Source organism: Chinchilla lanigera, unplaced genomic scaffold, assembly GCF_000276665.1.
Source record: "Chinchilla lanigera isolate Chin_1 unplaced genomic scaffold, ChiLan1.0 scaffold00013, whole genome shotgun sequence".
Classification (NCBI taxonomy): Eukaryota; Metazoa; Chordata; class Mammalia; order Rodentia; family Chinchillidae; genus Chinchilla; species Chinchilla lanigera.
Genome location: NW_004955414.1, coordinates 4,778,058 through 4,805,223, shown reverse-complemented (window position 1 = coordinate 4,805,223; position 27,166 = coordinate 4,778,058). Strand labels below are relative to the sequence as shown.

Sequence of the window (27,166 nt, the reverse complement as noted above, 5' to 3'; positions counted from 1 at the left end):
CTAATAGCAGTAAATTTTTATTGTATGTATTTTAAATTTTTATTATATGTATTTCAAAATCAGCACGTCATTTTATCTATGAAAAATTTAGCTATGATTATTTCTACAAACAATTTTATTCTGAAATATTTCAAAGGTAGCAATTAAGGGAGGAAAACTAGGAGGAGAAATAATTCAACTAATGCTAGATGCTTTATATTCAGTACCTTATTTAATCTTTACAAATACATGCTGACACCGGGTGTGGTGGCGCACGCCTGTAATCTCAGCACTCTGGAGGCAGCAGGATCACTGTGAGTTCGAGGCCCACCTGGGCTACAAAGTGAGTTCAAGGCGAGCCTGAGCTCCATAGTGAAACCTTGTCTCAAAAAGGAAAAAAAAAAAAAAAAATACATACTGACAATTATTTTCTGTCCATGTTTATCTGAAAAAAAATGGACTCAAAGAGCTGGAATGAAACATTCAGTGGGGAAAAGATAAAACTTAATAAAGTAAAACTGAAGGCCAAGTTCAGTCTGACTCTGTAGACTGATACTTGAAATATGCTAGAATACCTCTTAACTTCTTATAAATAAAACAAAGCTACCCTTGTGAATATCATTCTCCTCTACCTAAAAGTAGGAATTTCTGCTAAATTCTGGGAACAGCACTTGAAGTATATTTGTAGAATTTAATTTAAAATGTTTTGACAAATAATGTCGGGAGATATTGAGAAATTACTATTTTACTAACTTAAACTTGTGAAGAGATCTCACCATTAGCCTAATATTTTATATAAAGAAACTGAGGTTTATATATTTTCAAAAAAATTTAGGGACAAACTTATTCAAATACGTAAGTTATAAAGCATTGCTAGCATCTGGAATAAAAATCTTTCCAAATTCTCTAGTACTGTGTCAGTATAGAGAATCAGGGAGGGATATTATAAAGAAACATTATATAATTTATATAAAGATAAATAATATAATTATTATAAATATATATAATAGAAAGATCATCTGTCTGTATATTTTATGATATATTATATATCATAAATGAAACATTAAACATTAGGTGCTGGCTTAGTCCTGGCTGACGCCAATATACCTGTCATTAGTTCACACTGAATCCTTTTAATCAGCCTCAAATTTTTTTACTCTGGTTTGAAAACAAGCTCCAGTGACAAGGAAACCACTGTACTAAACCTGCTTCAGGCCACTTAGGGAAAGGCTGCTTTTGCCTATTTTACATAATTCTGCAAAGTTCCAAATTGAGTTTAGTGGCAGGAATTATCTCAAACTAATGTTTTACCCTTACAGCAGAAAACACAGCATAGTACAAACAGGAATTTAGAGGCTTGGGTTCAAATTACAGCTCTTATTTGCCAGTTATATGTTCTGGCTTGAGCAAAGCAATAGAATTGTTTGAACCCTAATTTGCTTCTCTGAAAAATAAAAAAAAACAGTAACATTTTAGGATGAACAGAATGCAAGGGAATGAAAGAAGAGAAGCAAGAAGGACCCATGAAATATTGTATAATATCACTGATCAATATTAATTTAAGGTATGTAAGGTTGATTTGAAGGTTGATTATACCAGTTCTCCAAAAACCTGAGCCACTTCTTTTTGATCCAATTTCTAATACTGTTGAAGCAATTTAGAACTGAATCATTACTGGCCTTTCAAAAAAATTACTGAATTTTGGGCCCAGTTATTACTGAAGATCGAAGGTGAAGCCTGCTCTTAGTTGTATTAATGCTGCCTGGCCTCTAGATGTGTCTACCCTGTGTCTGAAACGAGAGGAGCAATGAGAAAGTAATGTGAACTCTTCAGTTAAATTTATTACAGTTAAAGGCACATCAAGATTAATTCCTTTCACAATTTCCCCTCTCACTTGGAACATACTTACCTCATTGTTCTCGCCACTTTCTGAAGAAATTTTAGAAGTTCTCTTCTCAGTCTATATTGTGCTGTCTTGGCTGCTTTGACATCCTCTGTTAGTTCAAAACGTTTACCTTTCACGGTCATGTTGACTTTGGGGAAGAGCTAGAAGTCACACAGTGCCAAACCCAGTAAATAAAGTAGATGAGGACACCCTGCAATGTTTTTATGGGCCTGCATTTCTGTTGGATGAGACTTTGCAGAAGTATTCACCACAATTTTTGATTACACCTCATAGAGACTCTCAAGAAAGAGGATACCCAAAACTGATTCAGAAAGTGTAAGAAAAATGGGGTAAGTGTGTTCAAAGTGGAGGGGAGTATTCTGAGGGAGGGTTAGTGCAATGACTTTTAGTGTAATAATTTTAAAAAGTATAAGCATTCACTATGTGCTTCAATCATTCATAATCTCCCTGATTAGTCTCTAGGGTTAGTACATTAAGAAATCAGAGTGGAAAGCCGTGGAGTTAAGGAAAACAAATGATTCCCAGAAAGTTAACCATATATATAATATACAAAAGGAACACTTTTCTAAATATTATCATATTAAAAAAGAAATCACAAAGGTAAACGAACATTTAAAACACTATCCACAGGGCATGGTGGCACATGCCTGTAATCCCAGCACTTGGGAGGCTGAGGCCGGAGAATTGTTGTAAGTTCGAGACTAGCCTGAGCTGTAAAGTGAGAACAAGGCCAGCCTGAACTGTACAGCGAGACCCTGTCTCAAAAAGACAAAAAAAAAAAAAACCCAAAAAAACAAAAAACAAAAAATCCCCACTATCCATTTACCATTATGAACATGCATTAATTTCATTTTAACTACAATTTCAAACCCTTTGACTCATGGGATCACAAGCTTAGCAAAAGCTCCGCCACGGGGAGGATCACTGCCCTAGCACTTTGTCTTTTAATCAAAATGTGATATAAATTCATTTATGCATTTGTAGTGATTTATTAAAGGCCAACTCTACACCACAGCAGTTTGAGTCAATACAGTTTCAGTAATATATTAAGCCTGTATTTATTTTAAAATCAATAAAATTGTCTAATAGTGGCAGAGAAAATAATCCTATGTATATGCACAAGATTTTGTTTATTTGGACTCATACCATGCCCCAAAACTTTGTTAGTTACTAGCAGTGTAATCTTGAGCAAGTCATTTAAGCCCTCTAAGCATTATTGTTGCTATTTTTAATAAAAGGACACTAATAATAACTGTCTCATAAGATTATAGGAGCATAGAGGGAGCAAATAATTGTTTATGAACTAGTAGACTACTTATACTATACAAAATTACATTAAGCTGTAGTAATCTTCAAAATTTGGCTACATAGAATACAAATCCATTCCAATTTTTTTTTTGTTTTGTTTTGTTTTCTTTTTCCCGGTACCGGGAATCGAACTCATGACGTCGCTCTTGCCTGGCAGGCGCTGTGCCTCTGAGCTAAATCCCCAGCCCCTCCATTCCAAATTTTTATGAATTCTTCCTTTTACCTAGATTGTGGAAGGCTGTATAATCCTTTCAAAAGGGAAGTTACAGTACTTTTTTTCTCCCGTTCTCCATCCCCTGACTGCCATGGAAAGGAAATGGAACCCAGGTTCAGTAAATTGGAAGCCCCTTCCCAGGAGTGTGGAGAACGTGAACTAAAATTTCTTATTTGCAGTGAGATTTAGGGCCCACGTACACACATATTCTGGCCAAACTGTTAATTAAAAGGTGAGCTTCCTGTTTCCTAGAGGACAGGGGAGCTAATACAGGTTTCTAAACATGGTCTGTGTAGAAGTCCATCCCATGAGGTCCTGGTATTCTTCCAAACAGTAGTGTTTATTTAATTTAGTTTACTTCATGGAGTAGAGCTAAAACTGGCTCCCAGTCACTGCAACCCAAATCCGTGACACAAGGGAAATTGTTACTTGGAAAGTCAAGTTGATATCAGCTATTATCAGCTAATTTACTAATTATGTAAGTTCTAATTCAGCTTTAATTCTTAGGATAATTGGTGTCATCCTCTATTCAGCGTTCCATGGATTTGTATGCATTGTTATATTTCTACAAAACCATTTAATTTTGTATCAAAATAGAACCTAGACCAAACGATTTCCTGAGGCAAACTATTATTTGAGAAAGGAAACACAGACATCAAATTTAATTCACAACTCCAGCTTCCGCTCACCTGGGATAGCAGATTCCTTGCACCCTGAAGGCTGATTTCACAGAAGAAAATACCTTCCAATTACTTGTGACCATTTGAATGTGGTAATTCAGTCTAGAGAAGGAATCTCCAGATGAATCATCATTTTTCTGTTTGACTTAATTAAATATTGCCTGGGAGCATAAAAGGAAAGCTTCATCCATGTCTGCTTCTATGCCTCCTCCAGAGGAACAGAAATGGAGAGAAAGGAAGAATGGCACCAGGGGAAGTGAAATAAGAAATAAATCTTCAGGCATTGGAGGAGCCCCTGGGCTGTCGTGGGCTTCTGAGATGGTTAATTAAAGCCGTGGTGTTGTTTTCCACCTGATACCCAGTATCAGCTAGTTTTTCAAGATTTTAAAATACCCTCCCTCTGAAGTGATTCATCATATATCATACTTCCCCACTTTGCTCTGTACTAGAAATGGAGGTCAGGTTTTGATGCTACTGAGTTGGTATTATTGCTAGGGGACCTAATAATACAGAATCCTATGAAACTATACTCACTCTTCTGCATGAGGTTAGAACCGTGATTGTATCTCAAATGTGAAAGGAAAATGCTTTTTATTATTCAAAACTTTTCAGTGATTTGGCATTGAAGTAAATTTAAATTCAAAATCAGAGAGAGCTTTTTACACATCCCTAGATTTGAATTCTATCCCATCCTAGTAAGATTTGGTAGTTCTACTGGGGACTGATAAGGAGCTCTATTGCCAAATAAAAGAATAAAAAAACAAAAAAAGCAAAAAACTAGGCTTTGTAATATGCAGGTACATTCATATTATTATTTTGGCCTCACTAACAGAAAAGGGAACAAAATAGTGAGTGTGTTCTTAGATGAGAAGGTGGCCCACTTTATTTCTAGTGGAAGGCATGTGGAATAGAGCAAAGGCTACACTTCTTTCCTTGATATTTGACAAATTCTATGAAAATCTATACTCAACCATCTGGATTCCACACTTTATCAAAGGTAGCCTGATCACTTGGAATTTAGCCAAATTGTTCTTTTTTTCCTTAGACAAGGATCACTGGATGAATTCCTTTCTTTAATGGTTACAGTTTGAGATGAATATAAAAAAAAATTCACCACTAGCATTATTGGAGAGTTAACCTATAGAGCTGTGGGCATGAACTGGCCATGCAATTTTCTTCAAAGGTGGCAAAATCTAAATGGGGTGTTTAATTGGTATTATTAAAAACAATAAAACCAAACAAGCAATGCCTAGAAAGCAAGAGGTAAATTTCAGTTTAGAGCAAAGAAGATGATAATGGCTATACTTGTGCCACAGAGCGGGCAAAACACAGAAAGACTACGTAGAATTCAAAGGCAAAAGGAAGTGAGCACTAAGAAGTGTCAAAAAAAAAAAAAAAATAAAGTGAATGTGAAGTTCTGGCTCATTTGTAACCAGATGGCCTCATAATTCTCTTCCATCTACATATTTCTGTTATGTGAAATAATTCCAACAGCTCTGGCAGCTGAGAACACTTTTCTCAGGTAAGACTATATATATATGGACATATTTAATGATTTAAATTTTTTATTTTAAAAAGAGAGACAAAGACCTATAAAAATGATACAGCATTTTATTTTTTAGAATTTTTATTCTTTTTGTTTTTTGGGGTTTTTTTTTTTTTTTTTTTTTGGTTTTTCTCCGGTACCAGGAACCGAACTCACGACCTTGCGCTTGCCAGGCAGGCGCTTTGCCGCTGAGCTAAATCCCCAGCCCCTAGAATTTTTATTCTTTAAAATTAAAAAAATTTAAAAAGATGATAGGAAATTAACAATGGCTATTATACTGCATATTGTTATCTTCAAAGTAGTTGCTCAGATTACCAGATACAGGCATACAAAATTGATCAGACAATATAAGCACGCACTGTTCCTTTCAATAAACTAAGAGAAATTAGTGGTACAATATCTTAGCTATTTGGTGTATATATATATATATATATAATTTTTTCCCTTCCTTCTTTTCTCTTTCCCCCATCCCAGTTGCTCTTTCCTTTTGAGCACATCCCAGTTCTTTCCTTTTCCTTTTGAGCACTACTCAAAGGAAAATTCTAATCTCTTTCAGATTATCTCTTGTACCTTTTGGATCTTATTTATCTTTTAGTTTCCTACACTAGGGAGACAATACGATATTTACACATGTGAGTCTCATTTGTTCTAGATAGCAGAGCTGCAAAATGCAGAGAAGTAAAACTGTTTAACACAGCTTTTAATGATATGGGTTACTTAGCATAAGATGTTCAGATCATGTTAAATTCTTGATTGTTGACTATAGATTCTGCTAGAATTTGTCAAATATAACATTTACGAACCAAAACAGAATATACAAGGTATTCTACATTGAAGCTTGTGGCAACAAGAGTTTGCAGATAACCTAAAATGCATAAAAGTCTATGTTTCTTTCCACTGTGAATAAAAGAAATTTGTGATTTCCATTTTCTTTGAATTTCATTTCTTCATGCAATGTAATTTTTGAGATGAATATCAAATTTAATTCTTATTCTTCTCTATTAATTTAATTCTATAGAATTACATTTTTTATTTATTTAGAAGTTTGAGATTCTTAGCTCCGTGAAATTGCTGGAGAAAAATTATTATTCTAAAGAAATATTAGTAATGATGGTTTGATATATTGAATTTGACTAAATGCCAAGATTATGTGTCAGTGGACTGAACTGCAATTTGGAAAAGAAGCTTTTGGAAAACAGTTATGTTTAGGTGAAGGGTTCAGGATGGATGGAATTTGTGCTCTTAAAAGAAGGGACACAAAGCTGGGGGTGGTGGTACACACCTGTGATCCTGTCATTTAGGGAGGCTGAGGCAGGAAAAACTCAGGTTTGAGCCCAGCCTGGGCAATTTGGGGACTTAGTGATAATAAATTAACTAAATGACTAACTAGCTAAGTAAATAAATAAAAGGTAGGATTAGTGGATTCAGTGTGTAGCACTGAAAGAAACGAGAGAAAGAGAGAGAATACAGAGACACTAGAGGCTTTGCCTGTTTCTCTCCACACCCCTCTGTCTGTCTCTAACTATTCTCTTTTTCTTTCTGTCTGTGACCAATGAGTAAGTGAGAAGAAGGCAGTCTATAAAACAGGAAATGAAAATGAGCTCTAACTAGGACCCAGCTATGCGGCATGCTCATTCTGGACTTCCAGCTTCCAAATCTGTGAGAAAGTACACTTCTGTGGCTGAAGTCACTCACCTGTACTATTTTGTTATGGAAGTGTTCTGCTGGTATTATCCTATGTCCTCATGAGATTACTGTCAGGTACTTAATATTATGGCAAATTTACAAGTGAAGACAGTGAAGAAAGAGAATCTAATCTCTTTGCCCAGTGTGACAGAACTATCAAGTTACAGAGTCAGGACATAAATTTGGCTTGTGGAAAGCACTTTACTATAATGTCTTCTATATATATATATATATCATCATTCTATAAACCCACCTCATAGGATTCAGTTCATCTAGTTACATTTGCCATATTGATTAACACATGAATGTTTAGGTCTAGGTTAAGATTGTCCCACCAAAGTCTTAAGAGCTCAAAGATAGGGCTTAAGGAAGGTCACTGGGTGGTGGGGTGTGATACTCAGTGGTGGATCTGTTCACTGATGTATGGGATTGTGGTAGGTGTACAGTTAGGGGCTAGAGCCTGGTTAAGGGAGTCAGATTAGTGGTATATAATCTGGAAGGGTAGGCATCTCTCTCTAGCTCTTCCCTTGTCTCTCTGCTACCCTGGCACCTCTATGTGCTCTGCTTTCCTCCAGCAAACCAGGCCCTTCCTGATTAGAAGCCAGAGAACTATAGACTGAAAGCACAAGCCAAACAAGTCTCTCTTTTAAGTTGCAGGTGTCTGGTACTTTGTCTCTGGTGATGAATAGTGACTAAAACAATGAGCTTAGCTCATATATCTTTGTGGAACTTTTTGAGGTCTAATGAACTCTGTTCTTCCTGAAGTAGCTATCTAAAGAATGCAGAATAGTGACAGTTCCCATTAACCTTTGGCTTTGAGTTCTTTATGCCTCCATCCAGTCTTCTGGTCTTCCATTCCTGTCAGTAATTGTGCACCAGGGATGGTTCATTAGCACTGCCTGTCACTAAGATACCTGTCAAACTTCTGCTAATTGTGCATATCCACCTGCATGGCTTCGAACTTGAAATACTTTAAGCAAAGCTTTATCTTTGCTGTGAAGAATTACTCCAGTCAGCCCATTTCTTTATTTTTTCTCTTCCTCTGTTGACAAAATTTTCTGTCACCTCAAGTTGAAAGCTAGAAGTCACCTTGTCTGCTCCCTTCCTTCACCCCAGCAGTCTTTGAGTTGACCTCATGTTTTGTCCTTATGACAGGAACTGGAGCAACATGACCAAATATTCAGTATTTCAAATACAATAAAAATTGATTTCTTTCTCCTATTCAATGCTCCTCACTTCCTCATCTAATAAACTCTGATACTACTGTCAGACAACTTTTCAAATATAGCTTTGATTCTATAGTTTTCTTCCTCAAAAATCATAATAATTACTTTATATACAGACTAAACTCCAGAAGTCACTACTTAACATTTGCAGTTCTTTAAAAAATATTTTTAAAAAATCTTTCTTTTCCATCATTCCCAGCCTTTTCTATTACCACATATAACACTCCTGCGCTCCTTGAACCTGTTCAGCCTCTATGGCTGGGACAGGTTTTTGTGTTTTCCCGATTCTGTGCTTTGGTTTGCATATCTTCTGTTTCACATACTCTGATTCCAGTATTCTCTCTCACAAGCCAGCCAAAATTAGCACTCATCTCCAATGCTAATGATAGCAACAAGCACTGATCTCCCTAGACACAAAAGTTCTGCACCTACGCTAGTGCTTGGAGCTTTTACCATCATATTTCAATCATTGTCTACTTGCTGAGTAAAACCTTATATTAAAAGTATTTCCAAATAAATTATAAAATACCTGAGGGAAGAGATCAACCATTAACTAATCTTTGAATCTTCTCTTACAATTTTAAAAACTAGCTCAGAATCTTGTTTAATGGATGTTTCAAGAAGAGAGTTTGATGAAGAAGATAAAGTAGAAATTTGATCAATGCCCTAAATTTGTACCGACTTCTAATTCATTGAAAATAAATCATGTACCATTTAGGTGATGTTTATATGCATTGCTAATTTGAAGCCTTGAGCTAATGAACACACTGTTTTGGAAGCAACATCTCAAATATCGTGGGTATATTTAAAAAGAAACCAAATTAAAAGGATCACCGGAAATCACTACGAAAATAGACACAGGCTCTAATTCTTATCGTCACTTTGACGTAGACCGGGATTTACACATCGTGAGAAGACTGCTTTCCATTAGGAAGAGTAGGAGAGTATGTATTCATGTCAGGGTAACAGTAGCTGCTATGATAACTTTCAGTTATTCAGCAGGTTAACAAAATAGAAGTTTATTTCCTGTTCACAAAGCAGTCTCAAGGAGATTATGAAACTCTTCTCTGTCTTACAAGTGACACAGGGAAACAAGCTATTTCCATCTCATGACTTTGCCATTCCTGAATCTTTGTTCCAGTTGCAAGGATCTAGAGGGAGATTAAGACTAGATTTTCTGGAAATTTTAAAGCAGTAATTCTATAAAGGCATGTATCACATCATCCTATATTTTGGTGACCGATACTAACCAGTTACTGCATGGTGGTTGTGTAAATGATATATTGACACAAACTTAGGGCACTTGCTAAATTTTTACTTTGCCTTCTTTATCAAATTATTACTGTTGTAAATATCTAATAAGCAAGATTCTGAGGTACTTTTCAAAAGTTATAACAGAAAGTTCTAGTTCATGCCCTTCTTTTGCTCAAAACTGATAATGGCTTCTTATTTCACCCATTTTGCTTTTAAACTGACTTTCCAATTCTTATGTAAAGGATGGTTGCACACATTGTTATAGTTTATTCCCATGGTTCCCCACTTCTGGAATGTCCCTCACCATGCCCACCTGCATCACTCCCTGCTTTCTTCCCGTTCTGTGTGCAAAGCCACACACTCAGTAAGGTCAGGTGCGCTACCCTATTTACGTGGTATCCTTTCAGGGTCTTGACTCCCACTTTCCTGCTTTAGTTTTTCTCCTAGTAATGATCATCATCTAATGCAATTTATGCTTTATTTTCTTTTGATCTATGGCCTCCTAATAATAATAAATGCCTATTTTGTCTAATTCTATAACTCTACCCCCTAGAAAAAACAAGTGGTGAATAGTAGGCATTCCAAATATATTTGCTCAAGGGACTTCTAATTTCAATTTTGTTCCTGGGCAGATGGTAGGTAACCTGATGTTGGGCACCAGATGATATATTTTCTGTGGATCCTTCCTCTGCCTTGCCCAGTTTTGTAAGAGATTAGTAATGAGTTGTTATTGCAAATTAACTTTTAATAATCAAGATCTTTTTTTTTTTTTTTAATAAGTTTATTGGTACAATTTTTTTTTTTGGGGGGGGGTTTCTCCGGTACCGGGAACCGAACTCAAGACCTTGCACTTGCCAGGCAGGCGCTTTTGCCGCTGAGCTAAATCCCCAGCCCCTAATCAAGATCTTTCTAAACACCACTTTCTAAAACAACCCTATCTTTGATAGAAGGTTCTAAACAGATCTTTCTAAACAACCCTATCTTTGATAGAAGATTCTCCTCTTCCTTCTGTGCCCCATCACAGCTGTGGGGGACAGCACCTTCTTTATTTAGAAGTCATCTGGCCTGGGTACCATATCTCTACAATTTTTAAAGGTTGTGACACTAGCAATTATAAAAATGTCTAAACATTAGGCCAACCATGAGGGCTGTGGCAACAACCATCCCACATAGTTTCCATGGAAATGTGAGTAAACTCATATATAGCATCTGGTATCAGTCACACAATTAAAAGTACAAATAGCATAATATAACTGCCAGGGAAGGCAGCTGTTATAAGATAGGTATGTAGAACTGAAGCACCTATGTTAATATGAAGACTAAGGACAGAGGATACCTCTGAGATTTTCAGAGTTGCATGCTACTCACACAGTATTAATCATTATTTCTGACTTGGAGATTATGGGTACAAACATTTATTAATATTATATGTTGCATTTCTTTTTTGCTTTTCATTGACTTCGTCATTTTAATTGACACATAAAAATTACTTATATACCTATGAAGTTTCATACTTTGTGGTTGTGCATGTATGTATTGTACAGTAATGTTTAAATCATGTTAAGCATATCTACCTCTTCAAATATTTATCATTTCTGCATGTTGCATTTCTTTTCCACAGTAACTTAAGTGCAATAGTTTGTAATGCACAATCTCTTATGGTAACATTGTAAATACTAATTTTTATTGCCTTACTGAAAGGAACAGTTAATGTGTAATTGTGTGATCAATCTTATTGGCCTATATTTTTTTATCTGCATAACCAATTTGAAGATAACAATATGCAATACAACAAACATTGTTAACTTCCTATCACCTTGTCTGAGATTCTGTATTGCTTTTATTGGGTTTATGTTTTTTTCTTTATTTCTGTGTGTTTGTTAATATGTTTTCATTCTTTTATCTTTAAAATAAAAAAATTTAATGCATCTCTTAGACATCCTTTGATAGGACTTTTACATATGTCATGCTATTTTATCCTTATTGAGGCCAAAATATAAGTATTCTCTGAATTACATAAATGAAGAAGACAAAGTTAAAGAACTGACCCAAGGCAACATGGGCAGAGAATGGTGGGGCTGAATTCAAGAGTTCACTGCTGTCCATTACACAGCACCCCTCTTCTGAGCCATCCGAATGACTAGGAGAAAATCTTGCCCTGGACAGCTGAAAAGAATGAGCATAGGGATTAAAGAAGGGGAAATAATCCTTCCAAAAAATGAATTTCTCTCCATGACATCAGAATCGTAAGTTATGAGAGACAAAGAAGTTGGCTACTTGTTGAGCTTAAGAAATGAACCTGGGGCAAACAACATTATTTTGCATGTTTATAACATACATACGGTGATATTGGGTTTGGGTAGCTTGATTAACCCATAATTGACATAAAAATCACACAAATTGAAAGTGAATAAATCAAGAAATTTTCATATGTGTAGACTAGACTCCCATGAAACTGCCACCCCCTGCCTGTTTCCTTCTGCACTTCGCCATCCTTCACTCCTTCATTCCTATCCCAGGAAACTACTGGTCTGCCTTCTCTCTTTGTAGATTCCTTTGCAGTCTCTAAAGTTTTAGGACCACGAATCCTACAGTACATACTCTTGCTTTTCCTGACTAATTTGAACTCTGTAATTATTTTGATTGTTGCCATATTGTTGGGTTTTGGATATTTATTTCTGCTGATGAGTGATACCTAAGTTTGTGTATTTGTTCGGCTGTTGAAGGACATTTAGCCTTCTTAAATTTCAGGCTATTTCAAATAATATTGTTACAGAGATCTTTACCTAAATACCTAGGAGTATAATAGCTGCATCATTGTTTGGGATCATGAATTACAAGTGGACATATTACCCATCCAAGGCCCTCCTCGTCCTGTCTCATGGGCCAGTTTTGGAATGAGGAAATTGTACTTCCTTGGCACTGCTGAGATCTCGATGGTCAAGGGAACAGGATGAAGTCTGCTGAGGATAATACAGGGAAAACTAGCACCCAGGTGTGGGGATGAATCTTTACTTATATTTTTTATGATGTTAAACTTGCCCACTTAACTTCTATTCTACGCTGTTGCAGGAAAAGAACCGTACCCCTCCCTCTACACTGGGTAACAAAATGGTGGCGAGGTGGGGATTTGGTCTTTGTTCACAGAGAACATTGATCATCCCAGAGCCCTATTTCCTTCCAATTCGTGTCTCGTGTTCTTTTTTTTTCTCTCGCTGTGTGCTGTATTTTCAGAACTTCGCATGGGAGATTGGAAGCTCACGGCAGGGGTCCCTGATAATCAACTCTGTGAAAAGGGTTGCAGATATATCATGTGGTAGAGGTGTGCTTAATTCTTTTTGACTTTTAAAAACTTTTTAGTTTGATTTTTTTATTTTAAATAGAATAAAAATTAAAAAAACATTAAAATGATACAAAATTTCAAAACAAGATGATAGGAAATTAACAATGGTTGTTATATTGAGTATTGTTACCTTCAAAGCAATTGTTCAGATACCAGATATAGGCATGCAATATTGATCAAAAAAATTTAAGCATTACCTGTTCCTTTCAATAAACCAATAGAAATTAGTAATACAATTATCTTAGCTATCATGTGTATATACATATATTTCTCCCTTCCTTCTTTCTTTCTTTTCTCCTTTCCCTCATCCCAGTTGTTCCTTCCCTTTGAGCACTTTCTTTCCCTTTCACAATATCTATTCTACCTTTCAGAATTTATTTACTTTTTCAGGTTCTTACACTAGGGAGACAATATGGTGTTTACACAGACTAGTTTGATGTACTTCACTTAAATTTTGAAGACTTTCATGTGACTTTTCATGTACTCAGAACATATTTGCTGAATGCCTGTTATGTGCCAAGCACTACAGTAGATACAGTAGTAAAAAAGACATAAAATTCTTGTGTTCCTGGAGCTTTATATGTTCATTATAGGAAAAGAAAATGATAACTAAACATAGATAATTATAGGTTATAATAAATAGTATGAAGGAAATAATCATGGCATTAGAATAATTCAGTAGTGTAGCTGGATACAAAGTCAACACTCAAAAGTCAATAGCATTCCTATACACAAACAACAAAAGGACTGAGAGAGAAATTAGGGAAATCATATCCTTCACAATAGCATCCAAAAAAATGAAATACTTAGGAATAAATCTAATAAAGGAAGCAAAAGATCTATCCAGTGAAAATTTTAGTACTCGGAAAAAGAGAGATCAAAGAAGATTTCAGAAAATGGAAAAATATTCCTTGCTTATGGATAGGAAGAACCAACATTGTGAAAATGGCCGTACTCCCAAAACTATTATACCAATTCAATGCAATCTCAATCAAAATACCATTAGCATATTTCACAGATCTAGGGAAAACATTCCTAAAATTCATCTGAAACCAGAAGAGACCTAGAATAGCAAAAGCAATCCTCGGCAATAAAGACAAGGCAAGAGGCATCACAATCCCTGACTTGAAATTATACTACAAAGCTACTGTGATAAAATCAGCATGGTACTGACAAAAACACAGACCTGAAGATCAATAGTTCAGATTAGAAGATGCAGACACAACTATAAACACACTCAGCCACTTTACCTTTAACAAAGTGTATGTTTAATTTTTAAGCAACTATTTTCCTAAATCATTTGACCATTCCCAAAAGCACTGAATTAGAATATTTTCTCCTGTATGTTCTTGCTAACACTTGCTATAACTATATATTATAATTTTAGCCATTCTAATAAGAGTGTAGTAGTATCTTATTGTGGTATGAATTTTCATTTCATTTATGAATAATTATGTTGAGAATCTCTTCATATACTTATCTGTCATCCTCATTTTTGATGAAATAACTATTGAAATATTTTGCTAATGCTTTGAACTATTGTCTATGTATTATTGTTTTTAAGAATGTTCACTTATTATGGAAATTGTCCTTCAAGTCTGTGGCTTATTTTTAATTCTCTTTATTCTTTTGTAGTCTTTTGAAAAGCAAACTTTTTAAAATTTTGATGAAGTTTGCTATAGGTATTTACTCTTCTATTTTTTTTTTTTTCTGGGTATCAGGAATCGAACTCATGACCTTGCGCTTGCCAGGCAGGTGCTGTGCTGGTGAGCTAAATCCTTAGCCCCCTATTTATTCTTCTATTGGTGATGCTTTGGGTATCAAATTTAAGAAATATATCCTAATATAAGGTTTTTTCTTATGTTTCCTTATAGATATGTTATAGGTTTAAAATTTAAACTTAGAATTTTACATAAATTGACTTTGTCTTACTTTAAACATGTTTGTGGTGTAGACTGGATTGTTTTTGTGAGGTGGAGCCCTATGTGTACCCAAACCTTTCTTTTTGCAAAGGCTGTCTTCTCCCCACTGCACTGTTCATACACTTCAGTCAAAACCAGTGTTTTGGGTAAAAGTAGAATTTTTTCTGAGGTGTCTATCCTATTTGTTGATCCCTTTCTCTGTCTGTAGGCTTATTGCTGTATTTTTAGACTAAGTCTGAAAATTGGGTAATGTTAATCCTCTACCTGTATTTTTCTTTTTCAGTTATTTTTAATATTGCAGATTTTTTACATTTCCATGTAAATTGCATCATTGTGTCAATTTCTATTAAAAAAAGTCTACTGTCTTCAGCAGGAAATATGTTAAAAATGACTGATAAATTTTATTTAAAATTCTTTGAATTTGTAGATCAATTTAGGAAAACTAACATATTAAGCCTTATCAATTTAGAATATATCTAATTATTTAAATTGTCTTTAATTTTCTGATAAATGTTCAGTAATTTTCAAGATACAAGTTTTTATATCTTTTATCAGATGTACCTTCAGTACTTCATATTTAAAATACCATGATTTTTGTTCGTTTTTTGGTACCAGGAATCAAACTCAGAACCTTACGCTTTCCAGGCAGGTGCTTGTGCTGCTGAGCTATATCCCTGCCCCTTAAAATACCATTTTAAATGGCAATAAGTTTTTAATACTTGTTGAGGTGGTACTTGTCAAATAAAAATCATATAGATATATGATATTCAAAGTTATGTTTGAATATACTATGCATATACATTGTTCAATGATAAATAAGAAGTAGCCCATCAACACACCTATCATTTTACACATTGTATGCCAAGAACATTCCCGACCAACTGTGATAGCAAGTTTGAAGTAGGTGATAAAATCTTACTAACTATACTCTTTATGGTGTGCATGAAACCTCCAGAATTTATTCATTCTATGAAATCGAAGATGTGTACCTTTTGATCAATGTCTCTTCCTTTCCCTACTTCCCAGCATCTGGTAATTATGTCTGCTCTCGGGTTTTATGAGTGCAACATTTTAAACATTCTGCGTATTAGTGAAATGATGCATTATTTGTATTCCTGTGCCTGGTTTATTTTGTTTAGCATAAAGTCCTACACGTTCTTTCATGTTGTCACAAATGGCATGATTTCCTTCTTTTAAAAATGCCAAGAAATGTTTTATAGTCTTTCTGTAGAAAGGGGGGCAGGAGAGGTTTTCTTTATCTGTTCATCTGTTGACAGGCATTTAGGCTCTCAGGCTGTTTCCACATCTTGGGTATTGTAAATAGTATTACTACAATGAACATTTGAGTGCTGATATTTCTTCAAAATAGATTATTCTTTATATATATATATATATATATAGAGAGAGAGAGAGAGAGAGAGAGAGAGAGAGAGAGACTTGCTAGAGCATAATAGAATTCTATGCCTTATCTTTTGAGGACTGTCCATAACTCTGTTCCCTAATGCCTATAACCAATTTACATTCTTATCAGCACTGCACAGGGTTCCCTCTACTCTGCAACCGCATCTTTGTCTTTTTGCTAATAACAGGAATGCGATGATATTTTACCTTGGTTTTGATTTATATTTTTTGACAACTAGTGACATTCAGCAACTTTCTATGTACCTATTGGACATTTAAGTGTTATCTATGGAAATGTCTATTCAGGTACTTAGCTCATTTCTAATCATGTGGTTTCATTCTTGCTGTTTGTTATGGAGTGAATTGAGTTCTTTATAAATTTTGATTAACATTTTATTAGGTACCTAATATAACTACATATATATAGCTGTTAGAGATATGGAGAACATTTTATTTTATTTTTATGGATGTTTATTTTTGCTTTGTTTCCTTTGTTTTTGGTGTCATATTAAAAAAACAATTACTGCCTGGAAAAATATAAAGAAGCATTTAATTCGTGTTTTCTTATGATTTTTATGTTTATATATCACATGTGTAAGTATTTAATTCATTTTGGATAGATTTTCATATGAGGTTTTGATAGATTTGATTTCAATTATTTGCATATAAATAACCAGTAATGGTACTAATACTTTAAAATTTCAATTTCTGATACTATATATTATATATTTCTATTTCAATTTATTGATATTATATGGAAATACAATTTACTTTTATATATTGATCTTGTATCCTGAAAACTTAATGATTATTAGAATTTTTCTTGTAAATACCATTGCATTTCCCACATAGGCAATCATATAATCTATTAGTGAAGAGAGTTCACTTTAGTCTTTTAAATCTATGAATTCTAATGATGAGAGCCAATATCTTTGCCCAATCACACAGAAAATGCTTTTCATTAATCTGAAAAAGTTTCTTCCTATTCCCACTTTACCATGAATTTTATCATTTAAAACACTGATAGGTTTTCAATTACTTTGACCAGTTTTTGTATGTAACCAGCTTTATACTTAGAGATACATTCTATTTAATCATACTGTATCATACTTTTTATATATATTGATAAATTTAGTTTAAAAATATTGCTTAATATATTATACTTACTATGCATCATGATCTATTTTGCAACTAAGTTTATGAAATAGTTCATAATATTCTTATTTTTCTTTGAATATGTAGAATTTACAGCAATTTTACCTTTTTTGGTCCTGATATTAGGAATTTTTATTTTTCTTTCATTTTGGTAATAAATCTGTTTTGAAATGATCTTTAAAAAATTCCAGTTGCTAGTTGATGTTTAAATTATATTTGTGTTTTCTGTCTCACTGTTTTTCATTCTGATCTTTCTTTTTTTCATTTAAAAGAGTAAAAGAAGGATAACAGAGTAATAGGGGGATTTACCGAATTACAGACAAAGTGGTAGGACAATACCAATGGTTGTTATTTTACCTATTGGTATCTTCAAGATAGTTTCTCAGGAAAAACAAATAGACAAAAATGGTATGAAATTATCAGTGGTTGTTGTACTATGCTTTGGTTTCTTCAAAGTGGTTTCTAGGGAAAACAAATAGAGCTATATATGAATGATCAATTAAATAATCATTGACTATTCTCAGTGGTTGTTGTTGAAAACACATAGTAATAAACATACATCCATTTCTGAAATAGCATAAGAACAATAGCAACATTACAGAGTTATGGACAGATTGGTAGGAAATTATCAATGGCTGCTGTAATATATGTTGGTATCTTCAAAGTAGTTTCTCAGGAAAACAAAGATATGCAAGAAAGATCTAACAAGTAGTTACAGGCTAAGGATTATGAAAAATAGTGGATTACCTCCTCACCAGTGACTTGCCTCACTGAGGTGTGATGGCTGGAAGGAAGGCCAAGATTGAAAAGAAGGACTGAGAGACTAGCACCAGTGTCCAGCAATAGGCTGTTTACTTTTTCTTCTATAGTCATGATTACATGGGGCTCCTCCTTGAAGATAATGGTCTGGCCAGAGGGAGAAGGCAGAGTATGCCCTGGGCCCCTTCATTCCTGTTGGACCAGCTGGTAGGAGGGGTCTGAGCTCTGGGGTCTTTGCTTCAGAAGGCAGTCAACCTCTAGTGGTCACCTTTACAGTCAGGGCATGGCCCAGGGGGCTTCTTAGGGCAGTCCCTCTTGAGATGGCCTGGCTTTTGACAGTGGTAGCAGATGAATGTAGTTGATGAGTTCTTCTTGGGACCCTGAGAATTCGACTTAGGGTCTGTTTCTCTTAGTGCTGCAACAAAGGCAGCTGTTTTTTCTCAATCTCTTTGTTTTCTCTCCTTGACCTCCTCCTCTTCATGGTTGTAAAATATTGAGGAGGCAATTCTTACGAACATCTCAAGTGAGCTATCTGGGGCAAAAGCCATTTTTTGTAGCTTCTTTTCTACTATTTGGGGCTGACTGAGTAATAAACTTATCTTTAAGAATAGTTTGTCTCTGGGGCTGGGGATTTAGCTCAGTGGCAAAGCACCTGCTTGGCAAGTGCAAGGTTGTGAGCTTGATTCCTGGTACTGGAAGAAAAACATCTAAGAAAAAAGGAAAAAAAAATAGTTTGTTCCTCTACTGAACTTGGCTCCAGGGAAGTATGCTTTATCAGTGCCTCTTGTGTAAGAAAGCAGAGGGTTGTTCTCGCCAGCCTCCCACTTCACTCTGATCTTAAACTCCTCTCTTTCACTCATTTTGTGTTTAACTTGCTGTTGTTTCCATGATTCTTAGGGTGAAAGTCTTGGTCATTGTTTTGAGATATTTTTCCTAATATGGACATTTAGTCTTACAAAATTTTTTTTGGGTTTTGGTTTTTCTCTGGTACCGGGAACGGAACTCATGACCTTGCGCTTGCCAGGCAGGCACTTTTGCCGCTGAGCTAAATCCCCAGCCCCTTAGTCTTACAAAAATAACCCAAAGCATTATTTTAGTTTTCTGATCCTAGACCTCTTCAGTCTGACAGTTTGGGAAGGACATTGCTCCCTGTCTCATATGATTATTGGCAGCTGATTGTTCTATCACTGTCCTGACTTCACATGCGTGTATGCTCAGTACCTGCTTCCAATCCTAGAGTTCCTTCTTCATGCCTTTATTTTCTCTATTTCTGTACTCTGTAAATTCGGCCACTCTTGGTCTCTTTGAACACAATTCCACCTTCTCCACTGAGCAGATTCATCTCGTTTATATTCTGTCTACTGAGAACAACCGCCTTTGACTGCTTGAAGTCCAGCATCTTGAGAGCTGTTGTTCTACTATTTGTCTGGTTTTGTTGTTTCAAACAAGACAGTAAATCCAGTCTTTATTACTTTTTTTTAAACAGACATTTTTCCATATATCATCACATTAAAGTTTCAGTAAAGATGTTATGAGTCAGGTATTGCTTGTAATAATCATCCCCTTCAAAAAACACAGGAGGAAAATGAAACTTCAACCTAGCAATATTTAAGCCTGCAGGTTAATTCTTTTCAGGAGGTTTTCTGGATCTAAACCTAGTGCTTTTCATAATGTGGATGTCTACCTTGCAAAGGATTAAAAATGCTTCTCAGGTATTTCTTTTTGTTTATTTTAAATATATTTAACATCTTAGGTTCAAATTTTCATCTTTAGGAGTTTAGAAAAAACTCCTAAAGAGGCTCTCTTGTCAGGTTTGAGTATTTTTGAAGATGAATATTCATGTGGAAACTTGCATGCATCAAACATTTGTATGCATAATTTCTCTTATTTATTAAATTCTGGAATTCAAATAAGAGATGTACCTGGTTATTTCTCTCAGAACTTTCTATCTGGGGTCATGTTCTGGCTTTGTTTCACTTCCTTAAAGCTTGAAAATAATTTGTTTTCTGGCAATGGAAATGGTCAAAATATAAGTAACTCAATTATATTAGTCCAATATCATCACATAAAATTTATTTAGCTTAATTCTTTAGTTGCTTTAAAGACACAAGTTGATTTTTCCTCAGCAGTTGTCACTACATACAATAGAACAATGTAATCATATCTCTTCTTCAATATGTCATATCGATATTTTCTTACCACAAACTTTTCTAAAATATGCTGCTAATCAGCATCACACAAGAAGATGAACTCAGAGTCCAACAAAGAATGGTAAAGCTATCTTGAAGAAAGATATTTCAATTCCTTTGTAGCAGGGTGTCACTTTCAAATATATATACATTAAGTGTCTAAAATATGGTTAGAGAATAATTCCTAATAAACAAAAATTGAGGATAGTTTTATGCACACTGGGTTAATGTTCTTTGCAAATATAATCTTGAAACTTTTTCTGAAGGGCAAGGATGAGGAATTTCTAACCTAGTATTTTCTGTGGTAGTTTATTCTATTTATTTTTGGCCTGTATTGTACTACTTCTGTTGTCTAGCACCTCCTACCTAGGTAATTATTTCCTCTCAATGGACTGTTTTGATGTGTTTTTTTACTCTGAGAGATGCTCACGTGTTCTGAAGAATTTAAACATCACTAATGAATATTTTAAAAGGTAGAAATATAGGAGAACATAAAATTTTAATGAATAAATAAAGAAATGGCCCTTAACTTACTCAATCCCTAGAGAGACATATTAATCAAAAAGAATATGGATAATTCTAGATGAAATCTTTTTTTTTTTCTTTTTTGGTATGTTTGACACAGGGTCTCACTACGCAGTTCAGGCTGGCCTTGAGCTCACTTTGTAGTCCAGGTTGGTCTTGAATTCACAATGATCCTCCTGCCTGCGCCTCTTGAGTGCTGGGGATTACAGGCATGGGCCACCATGCCTGGCTTAGTTGAAATCTTATTATAAAATAAAGGGAAATACTTACCAAGTTAGAATAATCAATTTTTGAATACAGAAAATTCTTTAAATGTCAAAAATTTCATGCAAATAATATTTGTAATTTTAGTAACTATGACTTTGAAATTGCAGAAGCACTAAAGTATTATAATTTCAGTAATTTTTAACACTACATAATTTTTACCAATGACAGTTTGTACACACCAGAAATACAAGGGACAGTTTATTCCAGCGAAAAAGTCAATCATATAAGGACTGTAAACTCAGGCAGGAAATCTACAAGGACCCAGGGAGAGCTAGTTCACAGATGGGAAAGACCAGAAGGCATACTAATTTAACAACTCTTATCAAATGTTGGGGCTGGGGATATAGCTCAGTGGCACAGCGCCTGCCCAGCAAACTTAAGGTCCTGAGTTTGATTCCCAGTACCAAAAAAAAATATTTGCTATAGCTATAAAGAAATATGTGAGTTACTTCCCTCAAGAAAATTTTATTTATTGATTGACTTTAATTATTAGTATTTATGACAATTTCAAGGGGATTTAGGATATTCTTGGTCTTTAATTTTTATTAGTAGGTGCTTATAATACATAATAAATACATTCATTTTGGGGACTGGTACAGGTACATATCCTTCTCTACCATACCTTCCTCAGATATCCTTCAAATCTCTAAAAGTCTATCTCTCTGTTTCTTACTGTCTCTCTTTTATTTGTCCTTTAATTTACTTATATTTTGGGTTTCTCATATAAGAGAAACCATGTATTGTTATAGCCTTCTGTGTCTGATTAATTTTACCTAGAATTATTATCTCAAGATCCATTCTTTTTTCTGGAAATGACTCAAATTTATTTTTCTTCATGGTTGAATAGTATTCTATAGTGTGAATGTACATATGCCATATTTTCTTTATCCATTTATCTGTTGATGGGTTTACAGGTCACTTCCATAACTTAGCTGCTGTGAATTGTTCTGCTGTGGATGAGTTTGTATGTATCTCGGTAGTATGAAGACTTTAAATCTTTCAAGAAGATATCCAAAAGATGAACAGATGGATCAAATGAGATTTCTCGTTTACATTCCGCAACAATTTAAAAGAGTTTCTTTTACTCACAAACTTGCCAACATGTATTGGTTTATTTTTTGAGTCCTTGATTATAGCCATTCTTACTAGTATAATGTTTCCCAGAACTTAAGGAAAAGCAAGAAGTTTATTCCTCTGAGATTGAATAGAAATGTGAAAAGTATAAGATTAGACACAGAAATTGAAATTGTGAAGCATATGTGACAATCATGTTTGTTCTCACACTTTTTTTTCCTTTTTTTGTTTTTTTCTTTTTTTTTTTTTTTGCAGTACTGTGGATCGAACTCAGGACCTTGCGCTTGCCAGGCAGGTGCTTGTGCCACTGAGCTATATCCCCAGCCCCTTCACACATTTTTTTCTTGAAAATTAAGAAAAACAAAAATGCTTCCACATTGGAAGATCTTGAGATAAGGTATAGCAGGAAATGAAGAGGAAAAGCGGACTGACAGTTACACCATGCTCACGTGGAGTTCATTGGCTGTTTACCTTCCATTCTTGTATCCCTTTCCTCTCCAACTGCCCAGGTAAGAGCTCATACAGTTGACAAGTCTTTATTTTACCAAGCAGTGATATTGAAGAGCAATCATGAGTAACCATTTGCTATCTCCATCGTTATATAAAACAGTGAGAACATGGCATGGACATGACCTTGAGGAAAATGAACTCACTGTTTTCCTCATTTTGATGCTGATATGGGATAATGTGTCCATGGACTGGAAATCGTTCTTGGACCAAGATTATAATCACACTACCCCAATGTACTCTGGTGTTCCAGCACCTTGGATGAAGGCTTTCACCTTCAAATGAAACATTTCACTATCTTATAAAGCCATGTTCTCTCTTATTATACAATGTGGTACAAATTAATCTCAAAACTTTTATCAATTTTAACAAACTTTAACATCCATAAAAATTGGCATATATATCAATATTAGCTCCATCTATTTACTAGTGTTAAGACTATTTTGATGTGCTTCAATAATACTAGCCAGATCCTTTGTCTAATCCTTATTGTATCACTTACAATATCAAATTGCGATTTGTATTGGCATAGCTATCTCCCTTCCTAGACACTAAGCCTTTGAATGCGAGGACTAGTTTTACTGTTTTTCTTTTACCCTTACCGGTAATGCAATATTTGGTACACTGTGAACCCTGTTAAATGTGTGGACAAGTGAATGTGTAACTATGCTTTTATTGTTTCATGAAACATTCTAATTATACATAACAAAATACCTGATACTATTTTATGATTTATTAATAGCAGTAGGAATTGGATTTACCCTTTAACATTCTTTTATTCATTCTTTAGACATTTGTGAAACTCAGGCTATGCACTTCCACTGTGCTGAGTGCTTGAGATGATGGAGATGTGTAGAATGCAGTCTCCCTGCCTTCCAGGTTGCGAAGCATTGCTGTATTCTGGAGTTCATGTGATCTTTTTAGCACAGGGGGTTACAGAAATGTATCCAGTTTCTTGAATGATAAAAATAGAAATAATCTAATCATTTTAAATCTCACTAGAGTAAACACTTGCTCAGATATATTTGCTAGTGAGACTAAAGCCTGTTTATCACCATTAAGTGGTAATATTCACTCTATTTATGTAAGAGTCCTCTTCTCTGACAAATGACAGCCACTATCCCCTTGACACAGTTTGTGGAAATTGGAGCCCTAGCCTTCCCCGCTTTAAATGAAACAATAGATCTTACTATTGCAAGTCTTGTTGTATTTGCTGCTCTCCTGTGCAAACCCTTCCAGCCGACACTGGAAACGATGCTGCCAAAATTCTTGGAACCAAGGGTTCCGGAGGTTTGTTTCTGGCCGGAGCTTCAGATAATAATCATCAAACCACTTGACATCAGGAGACTGGAGCTTGATTGTGATTCCACCAACAGCTTCGCGCTGATACCCATCTGTTACATCGTACCTGTCAGCCCAGCCATCACTGCGGGAAACAAAGAAGCCTCAACTTAAAATAGAAATCTGAGTGAATGACTTCTTTTGATTTCTAGATTTGGCTCTGAAATACTAGCAATGCAGTGGCTACTTCAGGTCACATGGTGGTCCTGCATTACACCTTAAGGATTGTTAAGATATCAGCCTGCTAAAATTAAAAAGTAACACAATAGAAATTGTGAATCTCAGAGTGCTAAAAGAAGTCAACTTCACTTACCTTGAACTGCAAAGCATAATTTAGAGCTTTACCAGTTGTAAAATACCATATAACAGTGATGGTGAACCTTTTAGAGACCAAGTGTCCAAACTGCAATCCAAAACCCACTTACTTACCACCAAGTGTCAACACTGCAGTTAAACCTGAATGTAGAGGTTTTAGTTTAGAAAAAAGAAGTCACACTTGTTTGCTGACAGACAGCTCTGCGTGCCTGCTGTGGCACGTATGCATATAGGTGAGGATGTTGCCAGTCACACATTTTAGTGACTACTTGATAGCTAGATTAAGCTAATTTTGAATGTTCACTCCCTTTACTTTATAATAATCACCAAAATAGTCATACATAAGAATGGGAAACTATTTCCAAAATATGACCAACAATAATTTAGCTACCCTATGATATGATTTTTGTTCATATTACCCAAAAGAATTATACATAAATTTTTAAAATCATGCAGATAACAGTCATTCTATTAAATGTTAATATCGCAGAGCCTCAAAGTGAAGTTTTTGTAGTCCATGGTCCATTCTTTTATATATCATGGAAGTTCTCAAATACATTTTGAACCTGGATGTAATTGGTGTATATTTCTGATCCCAGGCGTGCAGGAGACTCAACCAGGAGGGCTGCGAGTTTGAGGTCTGCCTGGGCAACATAGTGAGAAGTTTTAAAATAAGAATTGCCAGGAAGGTAGCTCAGTGCCAAAGCACTTGGCTAGCATATAGGAGGCCCTGGTTTCATACATATGAGAAACCCAAAGTATAAATAATTTAAGAGCAAAATAATAGACAGATACTAATAAACAGGGGCAGGGGAGACAGGACAGAGAAGAAGGGAAAGGGAAGGGAAAGGGAAGTAAAAAGGACCAAGATGTGGTATGGATCTCTATGAATTTCCACAATTAATATATTTATTGTGTATAGCAAACTTATACTGTTACAAAGTGAAGAAGAGAAATGAGAGAATTCACATCATAATGATAGAATATAACAGAATAGTGACAAGTATTCTACTGTTCTAAGCTTTTTGGAAAATTCATGAAACACAAAATAAAAATAAAACACAAGAAACTGTTTAAACCAGTTGTAGTGGCACATGCCTATAATCTCAGCACTCTGGGAAGGTAAGATAGGAAAGTTTCAGGTTTGAACAAAGCCTGGGCAACTTAGTGATAGGGCAAGACCTGTGTCAAAATAAAACAGGTGATGAATGTAGCTCAGTGTGAAGGCTCTGGGTTCAACCCCCAGTACGGGAGATCGGGGTGGGGAGAGAGAGAGAGAGAGTTTCTGACTTGGTCCTCTGCCCTGCTTGGATGCATGTAGTTTGTTCTGTGTGTTTGTTGGAACCAAGTGGTGCTGTGTTCTGTAAGGAAATGAAAACTTTTGACCATTACAGAAAATAATACAAAAGAAATTTTAAGAGGATGGTGAGGGAACTAAGAGGGGGCACATGGTGTAGGTCTCACATTCAAATAGGAAAGTGTTTGAATTTAACAGAGGAGAGGGCAGTGCACACTAAGAAAAGACTGTGGGAAGTGGTTTACATTGTCAAGCAATGTTTGCTTCATTGATACGATCTTTTTAGTGACACTATTGTGCTTAAGTGTTCTGTTTTGTTTTGTTTTTTTCTGAAAGAGGGAGAATGATCCAGTATTTGGTGTATGTACCAGTATTGGGGAAAGCAATGTGTAAGTAATTAATTAAAATAACACAAACTTAAAAATCACATGGCTTCTCTTATATGAGAACCCCAAAGCATAAATAAATTATACAGCCAAATGAAAGACAGGAACAGAGATCATTTGCAAAGAGGAGGGTCAAGAAATGGGATCAGGGAGAAGAGGAGGGGAAGCAGATAGGAAAATAATCAAATTGTGCTGTGTACATGTACCAACTCCTCATGAAAGTAATTATTGTGTACTAATAAAAATGCACAAAATGAAAAATAACACAAAATGTATTTTTTAGTGTGCCTTGATACACCAGCTCTTATTGAACACTAGAAGTTGTTCCAATGGTCATAGATTCCTTTTGAAGGTATTATAAATGTTGGGGATAACTTGACATATTTTCTAAGGTGTCTGTGTGCTGGAGAAAAAAATAAACAAACCAAATGAAGCATTTCTTCCTCTAAGTCTCCTTGACAAGAGAACTCATTAAAAGTTACCAATGGTGAAATTTTAAAAACTTTGTGGCAAGATCAAGACAGAAATAAAAAGTCAAAGTCATGCAATATGTTTGTCCCAGTGTTGAATTTGATTACTTCACACATTATCTTCTCTCAAGTTTTTCCTTTTCAAGTACAGAAGATTTTGTTTGAATGTGACAAGCTGAAATGAAGTGCGTTTTCTTGCCTCGTTCTCTCCCTCTGCTGTGCAAGGTTGATTGTGTCACCGAAAGGAGAGTGTGGGTCTCACTGGCACTCCAGGAGATGCATGGGCGTGCTGCAAATAGGGCAGGAAGCTCTGTGTGTCGAGCGGAGCACCGTTCTCCAAGAATGGGAATCAAATTGTTCCTTTTGTTCACATTAGCTCACTCTTATGTAATGCTGTGATTATGAATATTACATAA

General features: G+C 35.2%; 1 protein-coding gene across 1 annotated transcript in view; it reads right to left on the bottom strand.

Annotated features, from left to right (window-relative positions):
• Grm5 (glutamate receptor, metabotropic 5) overlaps nt 1-27,166 on the bottom strand; it is a gene marked incomplete at its 3' end in the record, with an annotated part of 495,155 nt that overhangs the window by 114,176 nt on the left and 353,813 nt on the right. Inside the window, exon 4 of the mRNA XM_005380433.1 lies at nt 24,132-24,367. Coding sequence (XP_005380490.1) covers nt 24,132-24,367 — 236 coding nt within the window. The remainder of the gene's footprint in view (nt 1-24,131; nt 24,368-27,166) is intronic.